General features: G+C 48.1%; 1 protein-coding gene across 2 annotated transcripts in view; it reads right to left on the bottom strand.

Moving 5' to 3' along the window:
- Nucleotides 1-14706, bottom strand: part of CNTFR (ciliary neurotrophic factor receptor) — a 430283-nt gene that overhangs the window by 126669 nt on the left and 288908 nt on the right. For both annotated transcript variants that reach the window (XM_079995051.1, XM_079995052.1), the window contains one exon: nucleotides 7824-8054. In XM_079995051.1, coding sequence (XP_079851177.1) covers nucleotides 7824-8054 — 231 coding nt within the window. The remainder of the gene's footprint in view (nucleotides 1-7823; nucleotides 8055-14706) is intronic.

The following is a 14706-nucleotide window of genomic DNA, read 5'->3' as shown; positions in this document are numbered from 1 at the left end:
GTTAGGACCAATGCCTAAGCCAATACCGCTCATCACCTGTAACCAATGAAATTGGGGCCTTATTTAGCCCATTAACCTTAATAATTGTGTCATGTGTCTTTATTTTCACTGGGGGGGGGGGGGAACTCGCCACGCAACAAGAGCAACTCTCCCCTCCTGCAATTTCCAGCTTCTGAGATTCAGAAGCATTGCTACCGTCCTGGCTGGTAACCATCAACAATCGTCTCCTCCAGGGCCAAATTAAGACCTTTAGAGGCACCAAGCACTTAAAAGATTTTGGTCCCCCCCCCAATATATCTAATTCAAAATGGGGGGGGGGAATAAACCATAAAATATAATTTTATTTTTTTGAAATGATACAAAACCTACAGTAAGATGGAAAACAATGTTGATTTTTGTATACTGTGCTTCCACTTAATATTTGAATTTTTTCCCTCCTACTTTTTTCTAATTGCAAAGTCCTTTGATCAGAACCTCAAAACTAATTATTACAATCGCACACCTGCTTCTATGCTAAGTAGATATGAGAGGCATCTATCTAACCTACCTTGCTGCATAGTTGTTCTGTTGGGATTTTTAATATACCTCAACTGAGAAAATGAGTGCTCAGCTGAGCAATCTGTGAACATTCATGTTAAATCTCTAGCAGTGGGAAATTTCTGCAGTACCCACTTCCCTTGATGCCCTCAGCATGTGCTTATTTTACTTAATGCTTAATCCAGCCCTGCTCTCCTCTATGGATTTGCCTAATCTTTTAAAGCCACCAAGGTTGGCAGCCCTCACTGCCTCCTGCAGGAGTGAGTTTCACAGATTAACAGTGCGAAGAAGGGCATTCATTAATCTGTCCTGAATCTTCCAAGAATCAGCTTCTTCCATCGCTATGAGAGAGGGAGAAAAGGCTTTCTCTATCCAAGGCAAGATTTATCATGCTCCCTCCCCTTTTTTCTCTAAACTAAAAGTCCCAAACACCGCAACTTTTCCACATAGGTTATTCAGGGTCTGGGAAAGGCCACTCCTGGCTCTGGGAAGAGCTTTCATTTCCCTTTCCTGCCACCAATCCTTGCAGTTCAGGTGCACAAATTCAGCTTCTTATGTGTCCCCATCTGTGGCGCATCTAATCTGCAAATCTTTTTGTCCTGACAATGGCCCTGCAGGGTAGACCACTCATTCCCATTTTACAGATAGAAGAGGAAAGTCAGCGATTGTCCTGGGGTCACCTAACAGGTAGAACCTCAAGGGGGTCCAGGCTCAGGACCAGATTCCTCTCTCCTGGCCAGCCCTGGCTGATGACTTGAGAAGGTACAGAGGAGGCAAAATGCCCAAAGGGAGGTTGAGGAAGAAGCCCACTGCTGTGGCCACAAACTTCTCCTTGTAAGAGAAGCCGCCTGGGTGGAAGTTAGGCTTCTCCAAAATGCTGATCAAGGAACTTTCCAATAAATGCAATCATCTCCCTGGCTTGGAACATCCTCAGCATTAATTCGTTTATGGCTGATGGATAGATGGAGCAGGGCCTCCTTCTTGCACAAAGGCTGTGCAATTCTCTCTTGGCACTGCGTTTTGCTATGAGACAATTTGGACATCAGCTGTAGGAGCAGCCTTGCAATGTGCCTGCTGGCAGCTGCATGTGAATCCGTTCTCGCTCTCTCTTGCTGCATCATCCACTGAGATACAGGAGAACGTTGGTCTCTGGGGTTGCAAGAGGCCAACATTTTGTGGTGGCCAACGGCATTGCATTGTTGCCGGTCAGGAAGAGGCCACCCTCTCCTGAGCCCAGCGCCCCTTGCAACACAGCACCCCCTGATGATAGCACAAGAGGCTCAGCACCAGCACCAAAAGAGCCTGCAGGATCAGGCCAAAGGGGGCCCATCTAGTCCAGAATCCTGCTCTTGTAGCAGAAAACCAGATGTCCCAATGAGAAGCTTGCAAGCAGGATCCAAGCACATGAGCCGTACCCTCTCCTGTGGTTTCCATCAGAATGTGAGAAGAGCATCTGCTGGATCAGGCCAATGGCCCACTGAGTTCAGCATCCTGCGCTCACAGCGGCCAACCAAATACCCTTTTTTTTAGAACTCTGCAAGCAGAATCTGAGCACGAGAGGAACTCTCCCTTCCTGGGGTTTCCAGGAACTGGCATTCAGAAGCACGGCTGCCTTTATTGAGGAAGCAGAACGCATGATAGCCATGGCTAGTGGGCATCAACAACCTTGATGGCAGAAGGTGAGGAGGAATTAAAGAACCTTTTAATGATGGTGAAAGAGGAGAGTGCAAAATATGGTCTGAAGCTCAACATCAAAAAAACTAAGGTCATGGCTACTGGGCCCATCAGCTCCTGGCAAATAGAAGGGGAAGAAATGGAGGCAGCGAAAGATTTTATTTTCTTGGGCTCCATGATCACTGCAGATGGTGACAGCAGCCACGAAATTAAAAGACGCCTGCTTCTTGGGAGAAAAGCAATGCTAAACCTAGATAGCATCTTAAAAAGCAGAGACATCACCTTGCCAACAAAGGTCCGAATAGTTAAAGCCCAGTAGTGATGTATGGAAGTGAGAGCTGGACCATAAAGAAGGCTGATCGCCGAAGAATGGATGCTTTTGAATTATGGTGCTGGAGGACACTCTTGAGAGTCCCATGGACTGCAAGAAGATCAAACCTATCCATTCTTAAGGAAATCAGCCCTGAGTGCTCACTGGAAGGACAGATCGTGAAGCTGAGGCTCCAAGACTTTGGCCACCTCATGAGAAGAGAAGACTCCCTGGAAAAGACCCTGATGTTGGGAAAGATGGATGGCACAAGGAGAAGGGGACGACAGAGGACGAGATGGTTAGACTGTGTTCTCAAAGCTACCAGCATGAGTTTGACCAAACTGTGGGAGGCAGTGGAAGACAGGAGGGTCTGGCGTGCTCTGGTCCAGGGGGTCACGAAGAGCCGGACACAACTAAATGACTCAACAACAACAAGTGGGCATCAACATCCTTCTCTTCCAGCAACCTATCAGTGCTTAAAAGAAATGCAAGTGGAATACAGTCTTCTGGCTCAGGGGAGAAGAAGAAAGCAACCTCCATACTCCCTGCTGCATCTGGTGCCCAGCTGAGGGATAGAACCAGCTCCAATGGCATGGGGAGAAATCCATATTTATTAGCAACTAACGGCTGATCACCTGATAATCAGAGGCTGGCAGGCGGGGAGGCCCCAGGATTGCTCAAAGCCTGGCCAAAACCGCAGGCAAGCAATAGATCTGCCTTTCCACCCCTCCTCCCTTCAAACCCGCCCCCCCCAATCCCTTTCTGGCTCTGCTGTGTCTGTTTGTTTAGCTGTTGATTCGCTTGGCTTTTTCCATGTCATTTTCTGTCAAACCGCACACATTTTCCCTTCCCGTTGCCAGCTATTTAGTGACAGATTGAAGTTGGGGGGGCCGCAAGGCTGGAAGTGGAGAGGAGAGCACATAGAGAGGACTGCCCCCCCCCCTTTACGGCTGCAGCGTGTGGCTCCACGCCAGCTCCCCCAGCTCTGGAATTGATTCTGGCTTCCACCTGCTCTGCAGGCAATTACGCACACATGGCCCGGGATGGCTAAATCCGGCCCCCAGCTCCCCGCCAAAGAGCTCGCGGCAGGGCTTCAACCTGGGGCGGTGGTAGTATGGCAAGGCAGGACTGAGAGGAAACCTGTTTCCTTCCCCCGAAACCAGCATTTCAAATTGCAGTGTTTCTTCTGAGAGTGCTGCCTAAGTGGGAACAGCACGACCACGGCCTCCAGCAGCGAATGGCTCTGAAGAGGGAGTGCCAGGGAGTTCGTAAGTGGCCAAACAGTTGCTTGTTTTCCTCTCTCCTTTCCTGCAGTTTCCAACAACTGGGATTCAGAAGCATCGCTGCCTTCGACCGAGGAGGCAGAGCACAGCCATTGTGGCCAGGAGCCTTCGAGAGCCCTCTCGTCCTCCATGAATTTGTCCAAACCTCTTTTAAAGTCATCCCAGTTGGTGGCCGTTACTGCCTCTTGTGGCAGCGAGTTCCACCGTTTAACTCTGCGCCGCATGAACAGCAGGAGCCCTCTCCTCTGAATTTGTCCCATCCCCTTTTAAAACTGTCAGGCGCTACTGGTGGTTGCTTGTGAGTAACCAGGCAGGACTCCGACCTGTCTTTTACAGGTTTTATTGGTGCAAACTATTTATGGTTTCCCCAGTAGTGATGTATGGAAGTGAGAGCTGGACCATAAAGAAGGCTGATCGCTGAAGAATTGATGCTTTTGAATTCTGGTGCTGGAGGAGACTCTTGAGAGTCCCATGGGCTGCAAGAAGATTAAACCTATCCATTCTTAAGGAAATAAGCCCTGAGTGCTCATTGGAAGGCCAGATCCTGAAGCTGAGGCTCCAAGACTTTGGCCACCTCATGAGAAGAGAAGACTCCCTGGAAAAGACCCTGATGTTGGGAAAGATGGAGGGCACAAGGAGAAGGGAACGACGGAGGACGAGATGGAGGGACAGTGTTCTCGAAGGTACCAGCATGAGGGAGGCAGTGGAAGACAGGAGGGCCTGGCGTGCTCTGGTCCAGGGAGTCACGAAGAGGCGGACACGACTAAACGACTAAACAACAACAACAACAACAACAACAACAACAACAAGCACAGGAGCCAACTCCTAGGGGCTGAGGTCCCTTAAGTACCCCCATAAAATGTTTGAGGGGGCTGTCCCCGCCCCCCAAAAAAAGTTGATGGGCATTGCCATTCAAATGGTGCATGTGCTGGGTCTTGTGACTGACAATGCAGGGTGATGTTTACCTGTGTTCCCCCCCCCCCCCCACACAATATTTTATTCAAGTTATTCAAATATTTATTCAATATCTTATTCAAGGTGATCCAGCACAATCTTATGTTCTTATGGTGGGGACTGGACCTGGCACATTCTGCATGCCAAACAGGTGTCCTGCCACCCAGCTGCCTTTGCTCTCCCAGTCAGATTACGCCGACTCCCATTCAACTTGTGGGGAACTGAGTCAAGAGTGTGACACAACCAAGCAGCTCAAATCCATCTCCTGGCTCCCAGACACTTGTTCTCAAAAGATGCTGGAGCTACTTTGTGTAGGGGCAGCGACCATCGCAGTGCCGTGCCGTTAATCATGCGCCGGGGGCGGGAGAGTGTTAGATTAAAATCCTGCCAATTAAATTAATTGCCCTGAGAGCGCCTCACCTGATTAGCGCCATGCATCTTTAATTGCAAGGCAACCGCCAGGAGTTCTGCTGCTGTTCTGGAGACCCTTCTGTGAGCTGGTGCGGAGAGTCTTTGGCTGGAGCTCGCCTGTCTCCTGTCCCCCTTGGGAAGAGCTGCAGGTGAATCATACCCTAATGGGAACCAGCAGGATTTGCACTCACAGCATTGTGTCCTCGTTCTCCACACGCACCCCTCACTACCCTCTGCCTCTAGCTCAAAAGCCGCAGTGTGGGGAGTGCCAGGTCAAATCGGTAATGATACACTGGGCAAAGGATTTGGGACACAAGATTCAGATGGCAGATTGGGAGGGGTTATGGGAAACAGACCTGAAATTCAGGGCATGTTGTACACGGAAAGAAAATTATATGAAAATCGACGTACCGGTGGTACTTGACTCCTAGCAAGCTAGCAAAAATGTATAGAACAAGTACAAATACCTGCTGGAAATGTTAAGAAAAAGAAGGTACCTTCGATCATATGTGGTGGACGTGTAAGCTAATAAAAGCTTTCTGGGAGATGATATATAATGAAATGAAAAAAATGTTTAAAATAACCTTTGTTAAAAAACCAGAATTTTTATTAGGAATTATAGGCAATCAAGAGGACAAAAACTTAAAAAAAAAAACAAGGGGAAAAATTTATAATTTATTTAGGAGACCACTGCAAGCAGACGGAAACATTATCAGGACTTCCATCCCACTTGTAATGTAACAAATACCATGGATAATATGGATTGATATAAAATATATATCATGGAATAATATGCAGTTTTTAATGTTGATAATAAGACCCACAGAGCGGGGGGGGGGGGGGAGTCACGAGTAATCGCTATATATGGATATGTATTTGGATTGTTATAATTTTATATTTTTAAAACCAATAAAAATAATCCCCCCCCACTCAAAAAAAGGAAAAGAGGAGACTGAGAGGAGATATGAGAGCCACCTTTAAATATCTCAAGGGCTGCCACATGAGAAAGGGAACAAGCTTGTTTCCCTTCCAACTCTACAACTCTATGATTCGATGCACCGGTAGGATACGGGCAGCAGGAGGAAACCCTTGATCTGTGCACTTGCTGCCTAGCAACTGTCCAGGACGCAGATCAGATACTGAAATAAATACTATTTGAACCTAAAGCTTGATCACTCCTCCTGGCACCAATTCCAGAGCGGATAAGTTGCTGTGTTGTGCCTCCACCCCCTTCCCTATTTCCATATCTTCCCCACTGTCACTGCAGAACAGAATCTCTGCTCTCTCCTTTAGTCTCCTTTCAAACACTCCAATTCTTATCCACACAGGTTTGCAACGCAGATCTGATCAGAGTCAGGCAGTTCCATGCTAACTTCTACTTTTGATATGTATCTGTGCTTGTCCTTGGGAACCTAGCCAGCCATCTCCCTCTAGCACTGGTTAGTCTGCCCAGCAAAGGTAAGGGGGAAAAAGAGCCAAAGTAAAGGATCGCAACTAACACAAAGTATTAATATGCAGATTCTGCAGCTCACCAAGTACACAATGGTGCAAGAGCTCATCCATGGGCATAGTAGAAAAGGAGGCTGAGGAGCCTGGCACGGGAGATTTCATTTCCTCCAGGATTTGCACCCCTAAGCAAACCATTGCTCAACCCTTGCTGCAACCTCCTCCCCCCCCTCCCCGTACAGTGGATGCTCAGGTTGTGAACGTGATCCGTGCGGGAGGCACGTTCGCAACCCGTAGCACCATGTCTGCGGATGCGCGGGTCACGATTCGGCGCTTCTGCACATGCGTAAAGCACGATTTAGCACTTCTGCACATGCGCCGAAACCCAGAAGTAACCTGTTCCGGTACTTCTGGGTTCGGCACGGTGCGCAACCCGAAAATACACAACCTGAAGCATCTGTAACCTTAGGTATGACTGTAATAATTGTCTAGGAAACAAGAGAGACTTCTTGCTCTTTCTTTCCCCTCATTGCCTTCTCCCCAACTAGAATCTGGATTGCATGGCACGGACCTGGTTTTGTTTGAACATGTTACTCAGTATATGCTAGAGAAACAACAACAACAACAACAGATTTGCAATTCCCTCTTCCAGTGAACTTTCAAAAAGTAGGTTCTGCAATGCTGACTGGCGCTGCATTTATGTGAACACTTGCCATGATTGTTGATTTAATAATAATAATACAGTGGTACCTCCGGTTGCGGATGGGATCCATTCCGGAGCTCCGGCCGGACCCTGAGGCTTCTGCAACTGGAGGTGCCATTTCTGCACATATGCACGGTGTGCAGAGTGCTTCTGCGCATGCGCGAGCAGTGAAAACCCGAAGTTTACGTTACCCAAGTAAGCAGAGGTTCCACTGTAACAACAACAACAACAACAACAACAACAACAACAACAACATCTCACCCATCTGGCTGGGTTTCCCCAGTCCCTTGTGTTACTGGTTTCTTACTTGCTTTTTTAAAACACTGCTGTCATTTTATTTGCCACCCTGAGCATATTCTTTCAGAGAAAGGGAGGATGGAAACACCAAAAAGAATGAAAAAAGGATAAATAAAACCCAAGGGTGCATTTTCATAAGCACAAGATGCAAAGGGGAGGGGGTGTGGAGAGGAGCAAGAGGAGGAACTTCCCGGCGCAATTTACTCACTTCCTACTTTGAGGTTGACCCGGTACTTGAGATGCCAAGAGGAGCCCTCGTAGCAGGAGTACTGTCCGCTGTGGGAGAGGTCCACGTTCCGGAGGACGAGACGGGAGCCGTTGAGATGGGATGCATCCAGATCGGTGCTGTTGGCCGTCCAAGTGACCGTGGCATCCCTGTCCACAGACCCACACTGTAGCGTCACATCGGTCCCCAACTGCGCGTAGTGAATGTGGGATTCTGGGAATCAAAGAAGAGAAGATGTTCATTCATACCTGCTATGTTGCCTTTCCTTTTTTTTTAAAAAAAAATAATATTTATTAAAAATTTTAAGGGTTACAAAAAGCAAAAGTAAAAACACCATATTAAACAAAAACAAAACAACACATCACAATAAGGAAAAAAAAAAAGAACTGGCACTAGTTACAGGTGCCACCTTATACCTGTTCCACATCTGTAAGAAATCAGAGTGTTTGAGGACTGGGACATTCGCAGGGAAACCAAAATGCTTGTTTACAAAGCTGTTGTACTACAAATCTTATTGTTCGCTTGCGAAACATGGACCACTTATAAACGCCATCTCCAACTCCTCAAAAGATTCTATCAATAGTGTCTCTGAAAAATTTTACACATCACTTGGGAAGACAGGCGAACTAATACCAGTGCACTGGAAGAAGCAAAGATCACCATTGTTGAAGCAATGATTCTCCAACATCAACTTCGTTGGACTGGTCATGTTGTTTGGATGCCAGATGATCGTCTTCCAAAGCAACTACTCTATTCTGAACTTAAAAATGGAAAGTGTAATGCTGGTGGTCAACAAAAGAGGTTTAAAGACTCTCTCAAGGCAAATCTAAAAAAATGTAGTATAAACACTGACTGGGAAAACACTGGCCTGCGAGTTCTCCAGTTGGAGAACAGCCTTTACCAAAGGTGTTGTGGGCTTTGAAGACACTTGGGACGCAAGGGAGAAACGTGCTAAGAGGAAGGCAAGCTTGGCAAACCCTCACCGTAATCAACTCCCGCCCGGAAACAAATGTCCCCACTCTGGAAGGACGTGTGGATCCAGAACTGGCCTCCACAGTCACTTATGGACTCACTGTTAAAACCGTGTTTATGGAAGACAATCTTGCTCGGCTACGAGGGATCGCCAAAGAAGAAGGTGCCACCTAACACCTGCTCCACATCTGTAAGAAATCAAGCTTTTGGTGTGTCAGCACCTACCCTTTGGAACTCCCTGCCACTTGATATCAGGTAGGCACCTTCACTGTACACTTCTTGGCACCTGCTAGAAACACGTTTGTTTGGACAAGCCAACCCAGATGTTTAGATCCCAGGTTTGAAATGTTTTTAGCCTATTGCTACTTTAACTTTTCAAAACTCTTAAATTCTTGATGCTAATGTTCCTTATTGACAATGTTATTGTTTTATGAAATAAAAACGTACAAATAAATTATCCAGCCAAGGGAATAAATTCAAAATAGAGAAATCTCCCACTTAATTTCTGTGCATTTCTGTGGGAGCCAGTGTAGGTCTTTCAAGGCCGGTGTAATATGGTCTCGGCGGCCGCTCCCAGTCACCAGTCTAGCTGCCACATTCTGGACTAGTTCTGGACAAGCAGGAAGGTGAGTGTGTCACAGCAGGAGCAGAGACACCCATGAACCATCTCTGTCTTTTGGGTTCCCTCATCCCATTCTAATTCTGACCCAGCTCACTAAGCCCTCTTGCCTCTTCACCTTCTTACACCTACTCTTCCCAGTTTTCTCCCTCTTCTTCCTCTGACCACTCATCATCGTCCCACCCTGAATCCCTGCGCTCCAAGTCTTCTTCCCTTGGGGGTTCACCAGCTTGTAGCCCCCCAATCCCTCAGTGTCCAACCAGTCCATGACATCACTGCACCACCACCCCCATTCTGAAACCACCAGTTGTATACCCTCCAACATTCCTCCAGTGAAAATTGAGATGTCCTATTCAAAAACAACAACAATTTTATTATTTATACCTAGCCCATCTAACTGTGCTTGCCCCGGTCAATCTTGGCAGCTTCCAACATATATAAAATCATAATAAAACATTAAATATTAAGAAACTTCCCTATAAAGGCCTGCTTTCAGATAACTTCTAAAGGTTGTATAGTTACTAAACTACTTGGCTTGGGCGTTACATGACTTCATACCCTCCAACATTTCTCCGATGAAAATAGGGACGTCCTAAGGAAAAGTGAGGGACATGGGTGGCACTGTGGGTTAACCATAGAGCCTAGGACTTGCCAATCAGAAGGTCAGTGGTTTGAATCCCCACGACGGGGTGAGCTCCCATTGCTCGGTCCCTGCTCCTGCCAACCTAGCAATTCGAAAGCACATCAAAGTGCAAGTAGATAAATAGGTACCGCTCCGGCGGGAAGGTCAACGGCGTTTCCGTGCGCTGCTCTGGTTCGCCAGAAGTGGCTTAGTCCTGCTGGCCACATGACCCGGAAGCTGTATGCCGGCTCCCTCGGCCAATAAAGCGAGATGAGCGCCGCAACCACAGAGTCGGTCATGACTGGACCTAATGGTCAGGGGTCCCTTTACCTTTTTAAGGGAAAGTGGGATATTCTGGGATCAAATCAGAAACTGGGACGGCTTCTGAAAATCTGGGTCTGTCCCTGGAAAATACGGCCTGTTGTTGGGACTGCAGAAGAGTTTGCACATCTAGCCACAGATAATTATCCCGGAACGGTGGCTCAAACATCAATATTCTTAGACCAAAGGTGTGTTTTATCACCGGCAGAGTGACAGCGTCCACATCAGAAATCAGACCTGCCGGATTGACTGTGTGGGCATCTCTAAGAGAAACCTTTTCTGACAGCCTTGAATCTGGCTAAATTGCTCGTGACCGATGCTGACCCCCTCCTGCAGCGGCGCACATGACAGCTTTCGCCCCTGGGTACAGAAGGCCACACACCGCAGCACAGGTCAACAACAAGCACACGAGTCTTGAAGGTGCCACAAGACCTGTTGTGTCTGCAGTGAGAGAGAGAGAAAGCGTTCCTTCGGAGGGATCATCAGTCGAGTTGAAAAAACAGTAGGGGAAATATTTACCAGCTAGGAAACACAACACCAGAGCCTGCCTGAAAGCCGGGGTGCCCCAGCGGAGACTCTGCTGACCCCATCGCCTCACTCTGCGCATACTAGTTCTGCTGTCATGAGTTCTTTCATACGAGATGATGGAACGTCCTCTGTGGTGCTGCAGGAACGGCGGGGCGAGTAGATGCACAAACTACCATGCACTCCGAAGGACAATAAATCCCCATTAAACCTCCATCGGTGCTGATGGAGAACATTAGCTAAATGAGCACCCTGGGCAGCTGAGCGGCTTCCTTTGCTCGAGCTGCCGGCCAGCCAAGAAAGATCAACTTTCCCCCTCTGACAAGAGGGGCAGGAGAAGTTCAAAGATGCAATGGATCATTTTTGTGTGTGTCTTAAGAACATAAGCAGAGCCCGCTGGATCAGGCCGATGGCCCATCTAGTCCGACATCCTGTCGTCACAGTGGCCCAAAGGGAAACCTGCAAGAGGGATTTGAGCAGAAAAACTCTCTCCTTGCCAGCAGTTTCCTGCAACTGGGATTCAGAAGCATCACTGCCTCCAACTGTGGAGGCAAAAGCATAACTCTTCTTCATGTGCCTCCTTGAGAGGTCTGGAGGGCAGCAACACGAGAATGGTCCTTCTCTGTGGTGGCTCCGTTTCTGGAATGCTCTCCCCAAGGAGACTCGCTTGGCGCCTTCATTATATATATATGTTTAGGTGCCAGGCAAAATCGTTCCTCTTCAACCAGGCCTTGGGCTGATTAATATTCTACAGCCTTTTAAATGTGTCTGTAGGAAGTAGGAAGGAGGGGGGTGTTATTATTTTACTGTTTTGTTTTACTTATTTACTTGTTATTATCCTGTATTTCGTTATGTGAACCACCACGAGATCTTATGATGAAGAGTGGAAGAAGAAGAAGAATGATGACATATCTGAACTGAGTTTTTCCTCCCAGAGGAAGGGGCAGCCAAACATTCTCAGTCACTTTGTTGTTGTTTAGTCGTTTAGTCGTGTCCGACTCTTCGTGACCCCATGGACCAGAGAACGCCAGGCACTCCTGTCCTCCACTGCCCCCCGCAGCTTGGTCAGACTCATGCTGGTAACCTCGAAAACACTATCCAACCATCTCGTCCTCTGTCGCCCCCTTCTCCTTGTGCCCTCCATCTTTCCCAACATCAGGGTCTTCTCCAGGGAGTCTTCTCTTCTCATGAGGTGGCCAAAGTACTGGAGCCTCAGCTTCACAATCTGTCCTTCCAGTGAGCACTCAGGGCTGATTTCCTTCAGAATGGAGAGGTTTGATCTTCTTGCAGTCCATGGGACTCTCAAGAGTCTCCTCAGCACCATAATTCAAAAGCATCAATTCTTCGGCGATCAGCCTTCTTTATGTCCAGCTCTCACTTCCATACATCACTACTGGGAAAAGTAGTCACTACCTGACTATAAACTACTACGTGACTATAAACAGGTGGCTCTGTGGTCTAAACTACCAAGCCTCTTGGGCTTGCCAATTGGAAGGTCAGCAGTTTGAATCCGTGCGATGGGGTGAGCTCCCATTGCTGTGTCCCAGCTTCTGCCAACCTAGCAGTTCAAAAGTACACCAGCGCAAGTAGATAAATAGGTACCGCTGCGGCGGGAAGGTAAGTGGTGTTTCTGTGCGCTCTGGTACTCGTCCTGGTCCTCCGTGTGCCAGTAGCGGTTTAGTCCTGCTGGCCACATGACCCGGAAAGCTGTCTGTGGACAAACACTGACTCCCTTGGCCTGAAAGCGAGATGAGCGCCACAACCCCATAGTCACCTTTGGCTGGACTTAACCGTCCAGGGGTCCTTTACCTTTTTTAAAAAATAAACAGTGATTCCCAAGTAAGTCGCAGATGCCACTGGAACGAGCTGCCTTATACCAAGTCAGACTACCGGTTCGTTTAGCTCAGTGTCACAAGTGCTGACTGGAAGTGGCCCTCCAGTTTTCAGACCGGGGGGGGGGGGTGTCTCATTCCCAGCCCTACTAGGAGACCGACCTTCCGCATGCAAAGCAGATGTTCTAACCCTGATCTACAGCTTTTCGTTTAAGCTGCAGAAAAATGGGAAGACTCCTCATACAGAATCTGACCATTGGTCCAGTTAACTCAGTGTGCTCAGCGCCATCTGGCCATGGGCCTCTAGGGCTCTCAGGTAAGGGGCATCCTCAGCGCTATTAACCTGGGACCTCCTGCATGCAAAGGAGATGTTCTGCCCATCTGTGTCTGGGAACTGTTGCACCGGCGTGCCACATGGTGCGAATTCTTTCTCCCAAGGCAGCTCTACACATTCCTGATTTTGTGGCTAAAAGTGACTCTCACTAAGCCAGGATTCCTGGGAGCACATACATTTAAGCACTTTTTTTTTAAAAAAAGGCTGCTTGGATAAGCAAGCAAAGCAATCATTGGACTTAAAAAAAACCACCGAAAGCCTGGTCATTTGGGTTCTGGATGGCTTGCTTTGGGATAGACCAGTTGAGCCATTGTCTCCTTTGCAACCCAACCACCGCCCGGTCCTATGAAACTGCACAGATGTCCGGGTATGTAGATTATCACCTCTGAATAACCCCTTCTCTGTGTGCTTTTGGGGACTCGCAACCAAATTCCTCCACACTGGCGAGGCGTGACCTCTCTCTCGACGAAAGCTGTGTTGACTCTGCCCTGATTTCTGCGTGTTTATCTGCACAACTAATAAATCTGTATCCTTTGCTGGAGCTGCTGCCAATTTGCGGTTCTTTGCTCCAGCTGGGGAACCTCAATGCCTTTCCACTCCAGAGGAGCTCTGAAGAGACAGGAGATGGGAGGAAAGAGCCCGCTGCAACAGAAGGGGAGATCCGGCGCAAACAGGCACAGGCTTTTGACTTGACGTGCAGCTCAACCTGAACTCAGCCCTCCCTGCTAGAGGGCCTTGGCAAGTGCAGGGCCTCAAACACACCTTCACAGAGATAAATGCAGGAAAGGGGGGCTGGATCCCTTCCGCACCTGCCAATTATTGCAATGTGCTCCATAGAATTGGGAGGGAACCTAAGGCTCATCCAATCGAACCCCCTGCAATGTAGGAATCTCAACTAAAGCATCCACCTATTTCACCAGAATCAGCACTCAAATTATGTATTTTGAAAGTTCGCCAGATCACCAGACTAAAGAAGGGAGAAACAATGGCTTGCACCCATTTTTTTAGAATTTAAGCAACTAACAAGGGAGGAACCACAACTCTGCTGATCAAGGACCTTATTTTGATGCAGTAGGTTCTGAGTTCAAATCCCTTGCATTTCCAGTTAAATATGGAATAAAAGTAAAGGGACCCCCTGGCCAACTCTGGGGTTGCGGCGCTCATCTCGCTTTATTGGCTGAGGGAGCCTGTGTACAGCTTCCAGGTCATGTGGCATGACGAAGCCACTTCTGGTGAACCAGAGCAACGCACGGAAATGCCGTTTACCTTCCCGCTGGAGTGGTACCTATTTATCTACTTGCACTTTGACGTGCTTTCGAACTGCTAGGTTGGCAGGAGCAGGGACCAAGCAACCGGAGCTCATCCCGTCGCAGGGATTCGAACCACCGACCTTCTGATTGGCAAGCCCTAGGCTCTGTGTTTTAACCCACAGCGCCACCCGCGTCCCTTTAAATATGGAATAATCCTCTTTTAAAGCTGTCTAGGTTGGTGGCCATCCCTGCCTCCTGTGGCAGGCAGTTCCCTGGTTTAACTGTGCAATGCATTAAGAAGAGCCTTCTCTTATCCATCTCAAATCTTCCAACATTCAGCTTCACGGAATGCCTCTCAGTTCTAGTGTTAGGAGAGACGCAGCAAAACTT

Source organism: Podarcis cretensis (genome assembly GCF_951804945.1).
Source record: "Podarcis cretensis genome assembly, chromosome: 11".
Lineage (NCBI taxonomy): Eukaryota > Metazoa > Chordata > Lepidosauria > Squamata > Lacertidae > Podarcis > Podarcis cretensis.
This window is presented reverse-complemented; position numbering and strand designations above follow the sequence as displayed.